Source organism: Myotis yumanensis, unplaced genomic scaffold (genome assembly GCF_028538775.1).
Source record: "Myotis yumanensis isolate MYYU_CA2020_CCGP unplaced genomic scaffold, mMyoYum1.0.hap1 SCAF_2, whole genome shotgun sequence".
NCBI classification, from domain to species: Eukaryota; Metazoa; Chordata; class Mammalia; order Chiroptera; family Vespertilionidae; genus Myotis; species Myotis yumanensis.
The window spans coordinates 17,480,837-17,501,340 of NW_027223753.1; the positions used below are offsets into that span (position 1 = coordinate 17,480,837).

The 20,504-nt window shown below is 39.2% G+C and overlaps 1 protein-coding gene across 1 annotated transcript in view; it reads left to right on the plus strand.

The window, feature by feature from the left end:
- STX12 (syntaxin 12) overlaps positions 1-20,021 on the plus strand; it is a 35,800-nt gene extending 15,779 nt beyond the window's left edge. The window contains exons 2-9 of the mRNA XM_070404494.1: positions 3,490-3,559; positions 5,595-5,694; positions 10,178-10,315; positions 11,312-11,355; positions 13,370-13,475; positions 16,878-16,950; positions 17,667-17,749; positions 19,347-20,021. Of these exons, the coding sequence (XP_070260595.1) occupies positions 3,490-3,559; positions 5,595-5,694; positions 10,178-10,315; positions 11,312-11,355; positions 13,370-13,475; positions 16,878-16,950; positions 17,667-17,749; positions 19,347-19,442 (710 nt within the window). The 3' untranslated portion in view covers positions 19,443-20,021. The remainder of the gene's footprint in view (positions 1-3,489; positions 3,560-5,594; positions 5,695-10,177; positions 10,316-11,311; positions 11,356-13,369; positions 13,476-16,877; positions 16,951-17,666; positions 17,750-19,346) is intronic.
- The last annotated feature ends 483 nt before the right edge of the window (positions 20,022-20,504 follow it).

Below are 20,504 nucleotides of genomic sequence, written 5' to 3' on the forward strand. Positions count from 1 at the left end.
ATAAGGGCTTAATCTCCAAAATTTATAGGGAACTCATACAACTTAACAAAAAGAAGATAAACAATCCAATCAAAAAATGGGCAAAGGATCTAAATAGACACCTTTCAAAAGAGGACATTCAGAAAGCCAAGAGACATAGGAAAACATGCTCAAAGTCACTAATCATCCGAGAGATGCAAATCAAAACAACAATGAGGTACCATCTCACACCTGTCAGAATGGCCATCATCAACAAATCAACAAACGACAAGTGCTGGAGAGGATGTGGAGAAAAAGGAACACTTGTGCACTGCTGGTGGGAATGCAGACTGGTGCAGCCACTATGGAAGGCAGTATGGAGGTTCCTCAAAAAATTGGAAATGGAACTCCCATTTGACCCTGTGATCCCACTACTAGGAATATATCCCAAGAAACCAGAAACACCTATCAGAAAGGATATATGCACCCAGATGTTCATAGCAGCACAATTCACCATAGCTAAGATCTGGAAACAGCCTAAGTGCCCATCAGTAGATGAATGGATTAGAAAACTGTGGTACATCTACACGATGGAATACTATGCTGCTGTTAAAAAGAAGGAACTCCTACCATTTGCAACATCATGGATGGAACTGGAGAGCATTATGCTAAGTGAAACAAGCCAGTCAATGAAGGAAAAATACCACATGATCTCACTCATTCATGGATAATAAAGACCATTACAAACTTTTGAACAATAATAGATACAGAGGCAGAGCTGCCTCAAACTGATTGTCAAACTGCAGTGGGAAGGCCAGAGAGAGTTGGGGGGCAGGAGGGAGGGGAGTAAGAGATCAACCGAAGGACTTGTATGCATGCATATAAGCATAACTAATGGACATAAGACACTGGGGGGTAAGGGAGGGTAGTGGTTTGTCAAGGGCGGGGGGGGGAAAAAGGATACTTATGTAATACCCTTTGTAATACTTTAAGAGGAAAATAAAAAAAAAAAAAAAAAAAAAAAAAAGAAACAGAATTTCTGGAGGATGAGGCCCAGAAATCAGGATTTTAAAGATTCCCAGGTGATTCTAATGTGCAGCCAAGGTTGAGAACCACTGCCCTAGGCAGAAAGTAGGTGGCACTGACCTTGGCCTGTACCTTCAGGAGGCCCAGCACACCCAGTGGACAGCTTCAGACCATTTCGAAGCACCACCCAACCACCTCAAGTGACACACTCAAGGGGTGTACTCAGTGGGCACCAAAGCCCCGCTGAAATAAGTCCTGCTCCATGGGGTGGTCCCCGCACAGCTGATCCTGCACGGTGATCAGGGATTGGTAGTCAGTGGTTGCAGCCAATCCTTGCAGCCTACTGGCCTGGGGGTAAACCCCTCCCATCGATGTGCCAACAGCAATCAAAGCTCAGCTACAATAGGAGGGTGTACACAGCCCACATGGGGTGGAGGAGGAGCGCCTGGAGTGCCCAGCTTGGGTGATCAGGGAGGCTGTGGCACTAGATCCTACACAACACTTGTTACATTAGGCCACTCTATCAAGCCCCAGAGACGTAGCAGCTCTACTTAATACATGGAAGCAAACACCGGGAGGCTGCCAAAATGAGGAGACAAAGAAATATGTCCCAAATGAAAGAACAGAACAAAACTCCAGAGGAAAAAGAAATGGAGACAGGCAATCTACTAGATTCAGAGTTCAAAACACTGGTTATAAGGATGCTCAATGAACTTAGAACTTTGACAGCATAAAAAAAGGACATGGTAGCAGGACACAAAAGAAATTCAGGGCTCTATTCCCGTTGCAGAAATCAATGAGGATGGGTGGGGGTGTTCAGATTCCCAGGCAGGCTGTTGTTAAGAGTGTTCCTTCTTGCCCTAGCTGGTTTGGCTCAATGGGTAGAGTGTCAGCCTGCAGACTGAAGGGTCCCAGGTTCGATTCTGGCCAAGGGCACATGCCTGGATTGCAGGCTCGATCCCCAGTAGCGGGTGTGCGGGAGGCAGCCAATCAATGATTCTCTCATCATTGATGTTTCTATCGCTCTCTTCCTCTCTAAAATCAATAAAATATATATTTTTAAAAGTGTTCCTTCTTACTGCTAGATAATCAATTCCTTTGGATCACTGCTGGTTCAGGGCTAGAGGCTTAAACATCCAGGATTCAAACATGATCATTCCTTAGTCTTAGCAAAATATCTAGGAAAAGGTAAAATTATCTAACAAAACCATGTATTTGACTATAGTTAGCATAGTTGAAAGAACACAGGTATATAATTGAGGTTGACTTTTTTGCCCTTCTACTTATTGTGTACCCTTATATAAGATACTTCTTTAAATATATTTCCTCCCCTGCAAAATGAAGATATATCTGCTTCAGATTTTTTGCTGTGAAAATAAGATAATGTATACAAAGCTCCTGATATAGTGCCTGGCACACAGAGGTGCTCAGTCAGTGGTAACTTTTTATTAATAATAAATATACATTGCCCAGCCAGTGTGGCTCAGTGGTTGAGCATATTTCCGGTCAGGACACATGCATGGGTTGCAGGTTCAATCCCCAGCATGCAGGAGGTGGCCGACTGATGATTTTCTCGCATCGATGTTTCTAGCTCTCTCCCTTCCTCTCTCTGAAATCAATTTTAAAAATATTTTTTAAAAATATACATTGTCTTTGCTATAAAAAGTGTTTGCTATAAAAAATTATTGTGTACTAGTGGATTGTAGTTTTTATTGTGAATTGATATTTGGTATTAAGGCCCTTCGAAAGGTGATTACAGCTCTGGCCGGTTTGGCTCAGTGGATAGAGCATCAGCCTGTGGACTGAAGGGTCCCAGGTTCAATTCAGGTCAAGGGCACATGGCCGGGTTGAGGGCTCGATCCCCAGTAGGGGATGTGTAGGAGGCAGCTGATCAATGATTCTCTCTCATCATTGATGTTTCAATTTCTCTTTCCCTCTCCCTTCCCCTCTGAACTCAATAAAAATAAATAAATAAATAAATAGTTATTTCATTTTTATCCAGTACCATGGGAAATCTGGAAAAATTCAGAAGTTCTTTGAGGGTGATGAACAAAACATCACCCTCTACTTAGAGATGTAGTTACTCTATAGGACAAAGTTGAACCCCGAAATTTGTTTTTTAAAAATATATATATTTTGATTTCGGAGAGAAAGGGAGAGAAACATCAATGAGAGAGAATTACTGATCGGCTGCCTCATGCACACCCCTTACTGGGGATCAAGCTGCTGCCCAGCATGTGCCCTGACCAATGTGCCCTGACCAGGAATTGAACCGTGACTTCCTGGTTCGTAGGTCAATGCTCAACCACCGAGCCATGCTGGCTGGGCAGGAATTTAGTTTTAAAGGGAATGTATATGTATATGCCAAGGTTTTGATCATAGCAAGCTTTCTATTAGTTGCATGTACTTGTTCAGGATATAGAAAGAAACTGGTGATCTTAGCTGTAGGGTGCTCACGATGAATCTATTTTTCTTTAAACAAGTCTTTCTCCCCCTTCTCTGCAGCTGTTCAGCTAAAGAATTTGATGAGCCAACTAGAAACTAAGCAGGACTCCGCCAAGCTACAGGAAAATCTGTGAGTAGCTTCCTAACAAGGCTGGGTTTTGTGAGGGTCCTTCAAGGACACACACAAAGTCATTGCTGCGGGGCTGCTTAGGTGTCAGGCCTATGAAGTCAGAATGAGAGGCGGTGGGACATGAGGTAATAGGTGGATCTAGAAGAGGGGCAACAGAATAAATCAATGGATTGTGATCTTCCTGCCTCTTAAAGTCCTTGATCTCTGGTTCTTTCTTCCCTTGGGCAGTTTAGCAGAACAGCTTAGGGAAATAAAGAAGGGAACCCTACTTCTCTTGAACTATATTTTGCCTAAATGAGCCTCCCTGTTGGCAGAGGCCTGATGATCTGCAGAGCTCATTTCATCTAGTTGGATTTCCCAACTATATACATTATTAGGAAAATGTATTCAGAATGATTCCGGGGGAGTCAGAGAATAGTAGACTGGTAGTAGGCACATGTGATTCTTTTTTTAAAAATTTTTTGTATTTAAAAAATTTGATTTCAGAGAGGAAGGGAGAGGGAGAGATAGAAACATCAATGAAGAGAGAGAATCATTGATCAGCTATCCCCTACTGGAGACTGAGCCCACAACCTGAGCACGTGCCCTTGACTGGAATCGAACCTGGGACCCTTCAGTCCGCAGGGCGAGGCTCTATCCACTGAGCCAAACCAGCTAGGGCTGATTTTTTTGATCATATCCTTCTGAGTACATTTCTGCTTTTAGAAGTTCTCTTCTTGATCTTTAAAAGATATTGAATAATGTTCTTTATTTCCTGTCCTAGACTTTGTGAAATGAGAGAATAACTTACTACATTGAGCGTTTTCCAGGGAGATGTGAAATATCTCTGGATATGTTCATCCTGTCTGGGATGTTCAGGCTCCTGTGGACTCCCTCTTGTTTTTGACTCTCTTGTTTTTTATCTTGGAGGCCCCTTTGCAGTGAAAAAAAAACACATTAATAATTAATAGTGTGGTTTCTCTGTCCTCCCTGAAAACCTTTGTAGAAATGGCCAGATGGAAGAAATCATGACTGAGAGGAGCTCTTTTTGTATTTCCACTACATTTCTTTTTCCTTAAAATATATTTTTATTGATTTCAGAGATGAAGGGAGAGGGAGAGAGAGGTAGAAACATCAGTGCTGAGAGAGAATCATTGATCGGCTGTCTCATGCACATCCCCTACTGGGGATCTAGCCTGCAACCCAGGCATGTGCCATGACCGACTTCTGCGCATGGGCCACGAAGTTTCAGTTGCACTGTACATGGTATTTTGTGGAAGAGCCACACTCAAGGGGCCAAAGAGCCGCATGTGGCTCACGAGCCGCAGTTTGCCGACCACTGTCCTAGTTCATGAGTGGACGCTCAACCACTGAGCCACACCGGCCGGGCTATTTCCACTACTTTTCACTTCCACCTAATATATGATATATCCTTGCCTCTTTAATGTCCTTCCCTCTCTACTCCTGTTATATGTTTTCACACTATAGGGCTTTTTGTTTTAGAGGGAAGCAGCAGAAAGTCAAGCATAAAGGACTGGGAGGGAGTCAAAGCTAAAGCTGAAGGAGCATCAACTTTTAGCAAGAGCTTGGGAGTAGATCTTTGGAGCTTGCTCCCTAGGGTAGGAGCTGTGCTTTTAATGCACATTTCATTCAACTGCCAGGACTCTGTCTCTAGGCAGTGGACTGTGACAATAGCCGTGCGAACTCCTGGACAACTCATTGAGAGAGTTTTGTGTTTAGCTGTGGGGCAGTGGCTCTTCTTACATTTCTGTCACAACTGCTATATGCTTTTCTTTTCTCCCCAAAGAGTAAAATACCTGATCATCAGATTTCACTGAGACACGTTCTTTCTACTCGGTAATAGGAGGAAGCCTTGACATGGGTTTGACTGGGTAGTAGTTCTGGAATTTTGTTGTGAACACAGGCATCTAGGAACCTATTTCTTCGTGTACCCTTTTATTCTCTGCATTGTGAGACACTCGGAGGATAAGCTGATACTAACTATAGCAGCTCGCAAGAAGTGAGAAGATTCTGAAACCTGTCTTTTCTCTCTTAGGCAGCAGTTGCAACACTCGACAAATCAGCTTGCCAAGGAAACAAATGAATTACTGAAGGAACTAGGGTCCTTGCCCCTCCCCTTATCGACCTCAGAACAGGTAGGTACTTTCTGGTTTTTGGTTTTGTTTTTTAATAAAAAAGGAATTTGTTTTAATGGAAATACAGTGTGTGAAACAAAAATAACTAGGCCTTTGGTGCTAGATAGACCTCCTCTAAAACTCAACCTCGTTATCAGTAAAATGGAAGTATGTGGCCATTGTGACAAGAAAAAGAATGTGTGCCCCAGATCTTGCAGAGTGCCTGGCATTTAGTAGGTACTCAATATGTGGTGGCTGCAGTTATTACTAATAATAACATTAATATACTAATAAAATAGGTTTAACTGAAGAGGAATCTCAGTGTTTGCATCTTTTTGGGTTTGGGCTAGTAGCTTTACGTTTTCAGGCTTCATCCTAATTTGTTTTGTATCTAGTGTCTCTATATTCCAGTCACATGTCTTGTACATTTTGCCTTCACTTTCACGTCCCATGATAGGTCTCAGGTTGAGAAAATGCTCAGGAAAAAAAAGACTTCTCTTTTCAAGTAATTTTATTCAGTGGCCATTTAAATCCTTAAAAACACACACTTTTTATAGGGATTCATTGTTTCGTCGATCTGCCCTGCCTTTTGTTCACACGTTCATGAAGTCAGATGTGCTCCCTCCATTGTGGCTGGACTCTTACCTGTCATTCATGATCTACCTCAAATTCTCTCTCTTCCAGGGGAAAAACCTTCACCTACCTAAACCTGTTGTGAGTCCATTTTGTTTTTTAACGTTTTTTAAAAAATTACCCATTTTTTACATTTTAGGCACTTTTAAATTTATATATATATATATATATATATATATATATATATGATTTCATAGAGGAAAGGAGAGGGAGAGAGAGATAGAAGCATCAATGATGAGAGAGAATCATTGATCTGCTGCTTCCTGCATGCCTCCCACTGGAAATTGAGCCCACAACCCGGCATGTGCCCTTGACTGAAATCAAACCCAGGACCCAGTCCACAGGCCAACGCTCTTTCCACTGAGCCAAACCAGCTAGGGCTGCTTTGAACTTTTATACCATTCATGGGGGCACTTAACTTATATTACTTTTTTAAATTTTAGATAAAGGGGAAGAGGGAGAGAGAGAGACATCAGTTTGTTGTTTTACTTATTTATACATTCATTGCTTGTTTCTTGTATGTGCCCTGATCAGGGATTGAACCCACAACCATGGTATATTGGGACGATGCTCTAATCAACTGAGCTACCTGGTCAGGGCTTATTGTTGAACTTTTTAAGTGATGATGTGTTATCTATGATGGCCCTAAAGATGAAGCCTACAGGGGTTCTCAGTGAGTTGTGGCTGTTGGAACATAAAATAATATTAGTGTGTTGTTACCATCATTTTGAGTAGAAATAAGAGTGTGTTGTTGCATGAAACTTGTTTCATATATACTAGTATGTATGTATATGAGACTGGATCAAGATGTCACAGTCTTACTGTGTGCCTCGATCAAAAAAGTTTGAAGATCACTAGTTTAATCTGTACCTGACAAGCTATTTAATGACGTGTATGTTCAGTCTTTGGAGCTTTGGTGCCCCTTGCACAAAAGAGAGGATGCTTTCTCGTCCTGCTACAGAGTAGTTAAGATGGAAAATAATCTTCATGTACTCATTCTTTGTTTATCCATATGTGTGCTGTTTTAGTTGTTACTCATGCTGATATTTCAGTATGGACAAAGTTCCATCCAATATCTCTAAATTGTTTCAAAATTACCCCTCTTTTCCTCCCAGCTGTGCACTTAGAGAATACACTCTTGTAGATAAACTTAGTAGTAAAAAAGGAGCCTAAGGGTCTGAGGCAAACAGAGCATTGAAAGTACTTAAGAATTAAATAGTAGCCTAAGCGAAATATAATTAGAAAGTCAACTCTGCTAACAAACAAACAAAAAAGGATCTAATGTATTCCAAAGTCAGATAGAAGTTATTTTTGGATTATGCATGTTATTGTTCCCTTCCATTATCTTGGATCATAAAACACGAAATAAATCTACAAACATATTGTTTCTAGTGAAATATAATTCCTTGATTTCCTTCCTCCTATTGTGCTGAATACTCTTTTCCTTTCAAGCCTTTGTTCATCTAATTAATCTTAGCCACATCACCCATCTTGTGCTACTGTCCTATGCCTCAAGCCATATACTCTACCTTTCAGTATTTTTTTTCATATTTATATACTATCATCAGTGATTATTTAGTTGCTAAATCCAGTGGCCTTTTTGGTTCTTACTCACTTTTCTTCTCTGATTCATTGATCCTCTTGCCCAGCCTGTCTCCACTGAAACCTTCTTCCTTTCATTCTGTCCCTCAATTCTGGTGAACCTTTTCAGGCTTATTTTCTCTAACCCCAGGTTACGTCTCGGCCTCCTTCTCTGAGTCTGTTGCTTCCTAGAATGGACATGCTCTGCCATCCATTGATCCTGTGCTTTTCTCACTCTGCTTTCTCCCTCAGGAGTCCTGTCTACTTTTACAAGCTCCCTGTCATCTTCATGAACATGACCCCCAGATCTTTTTCCAGCCCTAGCCTCTAAGCCTCTATTGCCAATTCCTGTTCTGAACTCTCCTCTTCATCTGAAATGTAGTGTGTTGTGTTATATTGAATTCCTCCCATTCCTCCTAAACACCTTAACTAAGCTGATTTGCAATACGTATTATCATAGAAAATTTAATCTTTAGACCTAATGTTCCCACTCAACCAGACTTGTCCTGAGGGAAAAAGTACTAAGAGGAAAAAAACAACTATACTCTGGAGCCAAATTTCCTGGATTTAAAGTCTACCTGTGCCATTTACTGTGTGTGACCCTGGCAAATTATTTACCAATCTCTGTGCCTCGGTAAAAGGCGGGACTATAATAGTACCTAACTAAGGTAGGATCTTGTACGAATTAAATGAATTACTATATAAAGTACTTTTATCAGTACATGAACATAGTAGGCACTCTGTAAATACTAGATATCATAAATAGTAGTATCATAAATACTAGCTATCACTTTAGCTTTATTTAGAATATTTAAAAAGTGGGAACAATCTAGAAGGAATGTTTACATAAAATTACTAGATCAGTTTGATGGAATATTATGTAACAAAGACCGTAATTGTGTAGAGTATGATAACTTGGAAAGTGTGTATGCTATACTTAAAAGAGTATTTTTGGATAGATTGGGGCATGATGTTTCCTCCCTCCCCCTTATTGTTACAATGTTTATGAAAAAATAAAAATCCCAGAAAAAGGAAAAAAAGTTCCTCATCTAAGTTTGCTTTCAGTATTACCATCACTCTCTTCAGTGTGAAATTTGAGTCATTCTTGACTTTACCCCCTTCCCCCACAGCCACTCACTAAGCCATTATGTTTCTTAAATTTATTTTTTTGTGTTCCCATTGCTGACAGAGACGTATCCTCCTAACCTTAAATCTACAATAGATAGACTATTGCAGTAATCTTTTTGACTTCTTTCTTTTTCGTTCTATCTTGTACAATATCACAGACTAATTTTGTAAGTTACCATTTTGTACCCATTATGTTTCCTGCTCAGAAATCTTTGTTCTTTAGAGATTAAGTCCCCAAATTATTAGCTTGGCACTTAAAACCTGCTGTGGTCAGCCCCTTTCCTGCCTTTCCAATTTCATCTTTTAGCTATTGTCGTGAAAAAAATCTTTGGTTCCAGCCTTTTAGGTCCTCTTCAGATTCCTACCACGGTGCCTTTGCTCACACTGTCCTCCTGCCTGGCTTTGCAGCCCCTTCTCTCACGCCTTACTCTTTCTTCAGTGACCCCTCCTCTTGAGGCCCTTTTGACTCCTTGAGTTCTTACTGATTATACCTGCCTCTAAACTCCTATAGTACTGATTGGATATAGCAGTTATTTATAATGATTTGTTACTTGTATGTGTATATCCTTTATCTATAAATACATGGTAGGTTGTTGAGATCAGGGGTGAATTTTTATGTTCTCAGCACACAGCAAGTGCACTCACTATGTGTTTTTTGAGACACAGAATCGATATGCTTAGTTAAGGTAGCCTATATTTGTACAAACTAGTTTTCAGATTTAAAACCTCACCATAGTAAAGGAAAATGACCCTAGGGTTTTCAGGGAAGCTGTGAGCTCAGCATAGATGAATACAGTTTTAACACTTTAATAAAAACCAATCCCTGGGTCCATTCTGAGTTCAAAGGCGTTTATTTGGCTTTTGATTATTCAGGGACCCAAAATTCTGAAATGCAGTTCCTTCTGAGATCGCCTTACAAGGTAAATGACACCCAGTTCCCAGGGTTGTCAGAATGAATATTTTCGTTCTGACATGGCCTATGGTATTAACCAGGAATTTGAGTTAGCAATGAGCAAATTTATTAATTTAAGGAAGATCCTATTTCATAGTAATTTTCCCAGTAGGAAATCTTTAGGAGATATAATATACTGCTTTGAGTGGGTATGAAACCAAATGGTTTGAGATTAGTATGAAATTTTAAGTTTTCGTTTAATTTCCTTAGCGCCAGCAGAGACTTCAGAAGGAACGCCTCATGAATGACTTCTCCGCAGCCTTGAACAATTTCCAGGCTGTGCAGAGAAAGGTGTCTGAAAAGGAAAAGGAGAGTATTGCCAGAGCAAGAGCTGGATCTCGACTTTCGGTAAGTTTATTCCCCAAAGACCTTTGCAAATTTCAGGATGTTCTTTCCTAAGTTCCCCCTCCCTGACCATTAGCCTTTGTTTACTATTTCCCCAAATAATAAATACAGACATTAACTGCTACAAAATGCCAGATTAGTAAAACCTGTGTAAAAAAAATGTATGCATATGGTCAGACTAGAAAGGAATGTTAACAAAGGTTTTAAAAAGTGACAGGTAGGATTATGTACAGTTTTCTTTTTTATTGTATTGGTCTTTTGTTAAAAAAAAAAAAAGAAGAAGAAAGAATGAATCTGTTTCTTGGAATATAGTACGCTAGGTTATTTGAACTAGCTTTCTCTTTGAAAAGAATTAACAAATACTAGATTTTATCAACCCAACTTCTCAAAAGTACCTGAGAGCCATGGGAATATTAAGGTCAAAATCTAAAAGAAAGTGAGAACCTGTAGAAGTAAGCAGAGCACTGAAACTGCTTTTGCACTGAGTACATTTACTGAGGATAAACTTGAACTTCAATTTTTTTGTTTTGTTAATCCTCACCTGAGGATATTTTTTCATTGACTTTTTAGAGAGAGACAGAGAGAGAAACATTGATTGGTTGCCTCCCGCACACACCCTGACCAGGGCCAGAGATCCAGCTTGCCACCCAGGTTCATGGCCTTGACTGGAATAGAACCTGAGACCCTTCAGTCTATGGGCCAACACACTAACCACTGAGCAAAGCTGGCCAGGGCTCATCATTTTTAAGCCTCTCTCCTGCCCATGTTCTCTCATCTTGTTTAGTATGCTTCCAGTTCTGAGCACAAACTGGAATGCAGATTTTTCTTTCTCACCCATTTTCTAGTCAAGATAGATTGCCAGAGCACTGTGCCATCTTGTAGATCCTGTTGGAGCCAAGGGCTGTTGCTTCTTTACACTTTAGCTAAAGAAAGCTACTGTTTTGTGTGTCTGTGACATGTTTCTGGATAACAGCAGCAATAATGCCCTCTGCTTTCTAGGCGGAAGAGAGGCAAAGAGAGGAGCAGCTCGTCTCATTTGACAGGTAAAGGAATTATTTAGACACCTGCTGGCTACTTGAGATGGGATTCTATTCTTTATACTTTTAACCAAGGGTCCTCAAACATTTTAAACAGGGGGCCAGTTCACTGTCCCTCAGACCGTTGGAGGGCCAGACTATAGTTTAAAAAAAAACTATGAACAAATTCCTATGCATACTGCACATATCTTATTTTGAAGTAAAAAAACAAAACGGGAACAAATACAATATTTGTATTTGCATGTGGCCCGCGGGCCGTAGTTTGAGGACCCCCTGCTTTTAACTTTAAAAATCAGTGAAAAAAAAACAAGGAAAAATAAAGAGAAACCTGAGGAGGTTAATTTATAATCCATCAAATAAAACAATGTCAAACCACGGGATTCCCAAAGATCTTTGAATTATTTAAGGAGTAATATCAAGGTGAATAAAAAATATCAGGAACCCTCCCTGATGTCTATATTTTGAGGAGAGAACCTGGCTCATTAGGAATAAGTATGAAGCCACAAATCTACAGATTAAGAGGTCTAAATCATTTTATCTTTAATTGAGATTTATCATTTTCTCACTTAATTCTTCAAAGTTATTAGGTCTCTGTTTACTCATCTCTAAAATGGAGGCAACTCAATTTCTCTTTTCTTAACTTGTTCAAACTGAATCAACTACAGTAGATCCTCCAATAACACCGTTTTGTTCAACTTTGTGTGTTTTTTTCTGTGGTTTTTTGTTGTTGTTATTGTTGTTTTTAATTTAAATTCTTTATTGTTTAAAGTATTACGTAAGTCTCCTTTTTTCGCCATTGACCACTCCCCGGCCGCCCCCACCCCAACTTTGTTTTCTTATAGCCTTGGCGAGATGCCATAGGAACTTAATTTTTGTTTATATCCATTAGCCTATGGTAAAATTGGTTTCATTATATGTCATTTTAAAGTCACAGAACCTATCAACATTGAGTGTTTACTGTAATTCCATAGAAATGTATTTGTACTATTAGTTCAAAACTTAAAATGTTTTGTCATAGATAGATATCTATCTCCCTTCCCTAATCTTGAGGTAGGGATGCTGTATTATTCAGCTTTGTATCTCCAACACATGGAGGAATTTTTTTTCTTAATGTAAGGACAATGTATGATTTATGCATACTGGTGAAAACAAATGCTTAATACTGGATTTTCAAAGTGTTGCATGTCTAATATAATGTATCACATGCCATTCTTTCAAATATGGTACTGAGAAAAAAAGAGTTACCACATTTTACTAATTTTTTACTTTAGTTTTCTGTTAAGAGATATTTAACTCGAAGCATAATCTTTTTAAAAAAATTTTTTTTATTGATTTCAGAGAGGAAGGGAGAGGAAGAGAGATAGAAACATCCATGATGAGAGAGAATCATTGATTGGCTGCCTCCTGCACGCCCCCTACTGGGGATCAAGCCCACAACCTGGGTATGTGCACTTGACCAGAATCAAACCCAGGAACCCTTCTGTCTGCAGGCCGATGCTCTATCCACCGAGCCAAACCAGCTAGGACTCAAAGCATAATCTTAAGATTTCTGAAAACCAGGAGATGTTTTTCTGTTGGACTGCCAGGTCATTTAGCCTTCCCTTCTCCACCCATTTAGTACCCAAGATACCAACACAGCTTGCACTTTGAGAGTGTCCTGGAAGGGAATGGGCTAGTATTCTTCGTTGACTTCACATCGCTGCCTACTTTCCTTGTCTAGCAAGTCCTAGCAAGATTGCAGAGTGTACCCCTAAATGGAAACAGCAAGGAGTCCCATCCCTCATAATTCTGCTTCGACCCAGTCTTGCCCATGAAAGCTGGGACTTTGTTTTCTTGGTGTTATAAGCGCTTTGCCTCTGGATATGAAAATTGTGGCCCCAGGGCCTTTGTATTGATTGATACCAGAGGAGTTGGAGCCTGCAGTGTCCTCGGATAGGCTCTCCTGGCAGTAGAGATGCTGTAGCTGTCTCAGGCACACCTTTGAGAGGAGGAATCAACTAGAGTGCTTGTCTCCCTGCAGCCATGAGGAGTGGAACCAGATGCAAAGCCAGGAGGATGAGGTGGCCATCACCGAGCAGGATCTGGAACTTATTAAGGAGAGGGAAACGGCGATTCGGCAGCTGGAGGTGAGAGCCAGGTCATGTTTTTTGTTTGACTTAATGTATCAGTGCTGTATAATCCACGTGCTCCTCCCTGACCTTCATCTGTGGCAGTAGTTCCGAACCCTGACAGCACATTAGAACCACTTGGACTTATTTTAAAAAAATCCCCAGCTCTTCTCCCTCACACACCATTTATTAGTTTGTACTATGTGAAACTCCTATTTTTTGTAAGTTAAAAATGGGCAGATATCCACAAGAGGCCCTGGGGGTGGGTTGTGTTTTGTTTTTAATTTTTTGACTTTAGAGACAATGATTTGTTGTTCCACTTATTTGTACATTCATTAGTTGATTCTTGCATATACCCTGGCTGGGGATTGAACCTGCGATCTTGGCATATTGGTACAACGCTCCACCAACTGAGCTAACCAGCCAGGGCATCAGAGATATATATATATTTTTAATTTCCCAGATGATAATATGCATTCAGGGTTGAGACACACTGCCCTGGGTCCCGTCAGTGTCTGGTCTTAGATGAGATACTTCATCCTCAAGTTGGATTATTTAATTTCCTTCAAAGATATTGTATCTTTCTTTTTCTCCCCCACTGCTATTGGTTCTCTAACATTAGAAATACTGTTATAGCAGGGAGAGAGACATATTGAGCAAAGTAACCTAGTGAATGTAATGGGCACTTCACATTCAACAGAATTAAGTCCAAATTCCTTAGCCAGGCTCGATTTTCATGTCCAGTCATTTCCTCTATCTAATATACAATCCCTGTTCTAATTTATACCTATAAAAAGCTAAGTTGACTTATGCCTGCGCAATACATATAAAGCTCTCGCTGGCACCAATCGCATACGTGTTTTGAACTATAATTGTCGATTGTGAATTTGGTTGATACTTCTTTATAGAGAAAAGGCAAATAGCGATATTTACAATATTTCTTCTAATTAATTTCCTTTCAATGTGCATGAATCCATGCGCCAGGCCACTAGTAGGAAATAACATACTCTTATGTGTCTCCTGTCTTCTCATACTACACTTCTGGCCACCAAATGTGTAGGTTTTTCCCCACATCAAGCAATTCTGCCACACCAGCTGGATGTCCTGCAATCTAACTCAATTCTGACACTATCTACCTGGAGATAGCATCAGATCCCACAGGCTGAGTTCAATCCCACGCTTCAGATACCATTGTCAAGTCCAGGTTGTTATCTGTGCTTCTGACTGACAGGCTCTAAATTGGAGGTTCCTATCACCCCCTCCTTGGTTTTGATTAATTTGCTAGAGTGGCTCACAGAACTCAGGAAAACAAGTTTCTTACTAGATTACTGGTTTATTATAGAAGAATACAACTCAGGAATAGCCAAATGGAAGGTATACATGAGGCCAGCAAGGTATGTGGGAAAGGGTGTGGAGTTTCCATGCTTTCTCCAGGTGTGCATTGTCCCAGGAACACCATGTGTTCACCAACCCAGAGCTCTTAGAACCTATTGTTTAGTATTTCTGTGGAGGCTTCATTTCATGAGCTTGATTGATTAAATGATTGGCCTTTGGGGATTGATTCAGCCTCCAGTACCTCTCCCCGCCCCAGAGTGCAGCTGAATGTTCCAAACCTCTGATCACAAGGTTGGTTCCCCAGGCAAGCATCCCCCATCCTTAGGGATTATCCAGAAGTTAAGTCTTTAACATAAACTTTGGTGTGGTTGAATAAGGCTTGTTATGAATAACAAGACACCTTTATATTTTATCACTTAGGAAATTCTAAGGTTTTAGGAGCTCTGTGATGGGAATGGGACAAAGACCAAATATATATATTTATTATAAATAACAATATTGCATCTGTGTTATAGCCAAACTGGGCTATTTGCTTTAAGGCACAACTCAAGTCCTACCTCTCCTGCAAAGTCTTTCTCCTCTACACAATGTTCTATACTCTTTATTAGTCATTTCCCATATAAAAGCCCTTCTTTTTTATCTTGTTGTGTGCTGATCCCCTCAATTCCTACTTAGCTATTAAGTCCTTTTGTATCCACAGCAACTAGTAATTTGTCCCAACAAAAGCAAACTCTTAGCAAGTAATTGAGGGTGATAGGAAGAACTATTCTTGTCAAGTTATGATTAGGAAGTCATTGCTTTCAAGGTATCAGTTTTTATTGTAGCATTCTGAGAGGCAATGTATTGCAATAAAAAGAGCATGGGTTTTAGAGATGTAATCAATTCTAGCTGCAACACTTAGTTTTCTCACTGAGGAGCTATGTGACTAGACAAATTACATAATCTCTCTGAGCCTCATTATCCTCAAAGATACTTACTTCATAGAGTTAGTGAATGATTAAACTCTTTAAAAAATGTTTTTATTGATTTCAGAGAGGAAGGGAGAGGGAGAGATAGATAGAAACATCAATGAGAGAGAAACATCAACATCTATTGGCTGCCTCCTGCATGCCCCCTACTGGGGATGGAGCCCGCAACCCAGGCGTGTGCCCTGACTTGGAATCAAACCGTGACCTCTTGGTGCTTCGGTCAATGCTCAACCATTGAACCACACCAGCCGGGCCTGAATGATTTTTTAAAAAATGTTTTATTTTTAAAATATATTTTATTGGTATTTCACAGAGAGGAAGGGAGAAGGATAGAGAGTTAGAAACATCAATGAGAGAAACATCGATCAGCTGCCTCCTGCACACCTCCCACTGGGGATGTGCCCACAACCAAGGTACATGCCCTTGGCCAGAATCGAACCTGGCTACCTTTCAATCCGTAGGCCAACGCTCTATCCACTAAGCCAAACCAGTTAGGGCTGAATGATTGATTTAAATATAAAGGAGGTATAGTAACATAATGAAAACATCATGAACTTTTAATTCTCAGTTTGGCCACTTGTTGTGAGACCTTGACACAAATCATTAAACCTCTCTGAGCCCCAATTTTCTCTTCTATAGAATGAGGATAAACATGTCTCATTGAGTGTCATGAGAACCAAGTAAGTAATAATTCATAATAGCTAACACTATGAAGTGCTTATTACACAGTTCTAAGAACTTTATATATGATTTATAAGCCTTAAAAACACATGTGTTGTCCTAGCCGGTTTGGCTCAGTGGATAGAGAGTTGGCCCGCAGACTGAAGAGTCCCTGGTTCGATTCCAGTCAAGGGCACCTGCCTGGGTTGTGGGCTCAATCCCCAGTAGGGGGATGTGCAGGAGGAAGCCAATCAATGATTCTCTCTCATCATCGATGTTTCTATTTCTCTCCCTCTCCCTCCCTCTCTGAAATCAATAAAAATATATTTTTTAAAAAACAACAAAAACACTTGTGTTATGTTAATAGCTTCAGTTATGTTACTAACTTCAGGTAAGTAGAGGAAATGAATCTCTAACATGTTGCCTAATGTTAGTTAATTGTTTTTGTGTTCCTTAGGCTGACATTTTGGATGTCAATCAGATATTTAAAGATTTGGCTATGATGATCCATGACCAGGGTGATCTGATTGGTATGTATTATTAATACCTTCTGGGGCCCTATGTCACCTGCCTATTCTCTCTTTTAGATAATGTAGAAGTAGCCACCTGGAAATTAATCCTAAATTCCAATAGATATACACAAATGTGAGTGGTCTTTTGTCAGAGCTGGTCCATGGCTATTAACAGGTTAACTATTCTGTCTCTTTTTTGTACCCCATGGCTGGCTATAATTTTAATTTAGAGTAGCTAAGAAATTTTTTTCTTGTCAGAGGTGTACATAATTTTTTCTCAACCATTTGTGGGTGAGTTGTATACTTTATAACCCTTTCCTGTAAATACTTCAGTGTTTATTTCCAAAGAATAGGGCTATTCTCTTACGAAGTTAGTAACTTTTTTTTTTTAATACTGATTTTAGAGAGAGGAAAAGGGAGGAGGAGGAGGAGGAGGAGAAAGAAAGAGAGACACACACATTGACCAGTTGCCTCCCATATGCACCCCAATCTGCAACCTGGGCATATGCCCTGACCAGAATCAAGCCGGTGACCTTTTGGTTGTACATGGGATGATGCTTAACCAACTGAGCCACACTGGCCAGGGCCGGAGTTAGTAACTTTTGTTTTCATGGCTGGATAGTTAGAATGGTGGTGGTGAAACCAGGATCCCCATAACATCAGAAGTTTGTTCAATTTGCTGCCTTGCAAACATCTGAGTTTGATAAAATTTCCACTGCCCTTCTTTTTTGCAGATAGCATAGAAGCCAATGTGGAAAGCTCAGAGGTGCATGTGGAAAGAGCCACTGATCAGTTACAGCGAGCTGCTTACTATCAGGTAAAAGGAGGTACCAGAGAAAGTCACTCTGTGCTACAAGCTTTATGGGCCATTAGAAAACACCAGCAATTTTCAACCTTTTTCATCTCATGGCACACATAAACTAATCTCTAAAACTCTGCGGCCAACCAAAAAATATAAAATAGGTATAATTTAGGTTGTTTGGTGTGTTGTTATTTTTTTACAAAAAATAGGTATAATTTTGATTCATTCATACCAGACCGCTATTGTTGTGTTGGCTGTTGTAATTTTTTAATTTGACAATCTAAGGGAAAAGAGGTCAGGTATTGCATGTTTTAAAAATTCTTGCTGCATACCAGTTGAAAATCGCTGGAATACACTGACACATTGAGAACAGCTGCAGCCTTTTTCTTAGGCTTAAGTTGGAGACAAGTAGTCATAATTGCAGTGCCAGTTCCGTTTTTAGTATTTTCCTTTGCAGAGAGATCTACAAAAAGGCATCAAACCTTAAATAAACTTATATAAAAGCTTCTTAACTACCGAGCTAACCCCATATGCTAACATGATACCTAAATTTGGTTTAAGGCTAATTTTATATCCTAAACAGTTGAAATACAGGGTTTCAGTTAGGGTAACAATTGGTACAAAGAAGAACTTTGCAGATACTTTCTGTTGACTTTGCCAGAGAGGATGGACATAAAATCAACTCTGACTTCTGTTTATCTATGAATATATAGGGATTTATCATTTTGGGGTTATTTATCTATGAATAAATAGGAGTTAATCGTTCTACTTTCTGGAAAGTGATATTCTCTTACATATTAGTTGAAACTGGTTTTATTACGTATCTGAGTCTTTATCTGTGTACAAATATTGTGAATGAGGTCCTTCTCATTTCTCAGTTGGGTGTTGCATGACTTTTTAGAAACAAACAGCATTTTAATAATTTTCTATATTCCTAGGATAGCTGTATTTTACCTGGGAATGTTCTTAAAGAAATTTGTTTAATAATAGTGTTTCCTTGTAAAAACTGAGTGATGACTTTAGTATCTAACGGCAAGTGAATAATTAAGTAAATTATCTATATCCACTCAATGTTATATTATGTGGAAATTAAAGGAGATGTTTATGAAGAGTTTATAATAACAAAATTTTTATGCTAAAATGTTATGTGAGAAAAACATCAAACATCATATAGTATGATCCCAATTATATCAGATAACAATTTGCATAGATAAATGAGGAACTATAATCAAAATGTCAACAGTTTTATCTGTGGGTGATTATTTTGTTTTCTTTCTGCTTGTCTGTATTTTTTACATTGAACATGAAATTTTACAATAGGTATAAAACCTTTATTACTATATACATGCACAAATAACTTACTTCATTGCACATAATGCCTAGCAGTATTGGTATAAACAGTTATTTTGCTAAGTTGTATTTGGGAACCTGGAATTAAAACTTGCACTAATTCCTAGCTCTGGTAACTGTTAAGATTTTGGGCAGTTCTCTGCATATTCACTCATGGATAGAGTTGCTTTTGAATTACCAGGAGGCAGATTTATGAAGCACTCTTAGAATAAAAAATTTCACCTGTTTCATGAGTGTCTTCTTAACATATTTCTTTTCGCAGCGAAAATCTCGCAAGAAGATCTGTATCCTGGTGCTTGTCCTGACAGTGATTGCTGCTATCTTCGGACTTATTATGTGGTTAGTTTATGGAAAGTGATTGCCTCAGAGCTTTCTCCCACGGAACTGTTTTCAAGGGCAAATGCTTGCTGGAGTCTGCCAGAACAAACTGATCACAGAAGAGAACTTACATCAGAACGTCCTGGAATAACTTAGTTAGAAACTAACTACTAACCAGTCCTTGGAATCAGTGACCTATGGAGACAGTATTTATCAATTTATGTATACATTTTATTGATTTCTCAAATTAGGAATTAATTTATGTAGATTTTGCTTTCTCTTCTATTCTGATTTACCCTTCATCCCAAGTATTTACTGAAAATTCCATTCTAGATATTCTTGTTTTAACAGGGACACTACAGACTTGTAAATTTCTTTTTATGTGTATACAAGATTTACCTTTTTACTAGCAACTGACATAGAATTACTTTTTAGCACCCAGCATATTGGAATCTGTCAGAAACTGTATAATAAGCTGGCAATTTTTATTATTTAACATTTTAATTTGAATTTGTAAGAAACCTATTCTCTGTCTGCTTTGAAAGATTTTGGCAATGTATTTAACTAGAAGGTAAGAACTGCACATGTGATCCAGATTAAATGAGAAGTATCGATTTGAGCTGGCCAGTTGTGGGTTTAACGTTTACTTTATTATCTGCTAATGTCATTCACAGTAGTTCATCCATATACACACTAAACCATCATGTTCACTTTTTGAAGAGATTAATTTAATTGACATTACTATACTACAAGGAGTTCCTTTCCCACCTGCTTATATAGAAAGGGATAATTAGACAAAGCATGCTTTTGGAAAGCAAATAGGAATTGTTTGGAATGATTTGATCATTTTGTTGGTGTTCAGTTGTGGTTCTGCATTCCTGGTGAATGATGATGTTACTGTCAAAACACTGTCCTCCCTTATAAGGGTCACTGGGCATTTGATGGCAGGAAGATTTGAAAGGCTAGACTGAAGTTGGTTTAAAATTTAGTCCTGTGAACCTGGCGATAAAGCAAAGAAAAGGTTCATTTTTGTAAATAATACTGGTTTGGAATAGTGATATTAGACTTATCTTAATTTATGAACAAGAAATTAATCTATGCA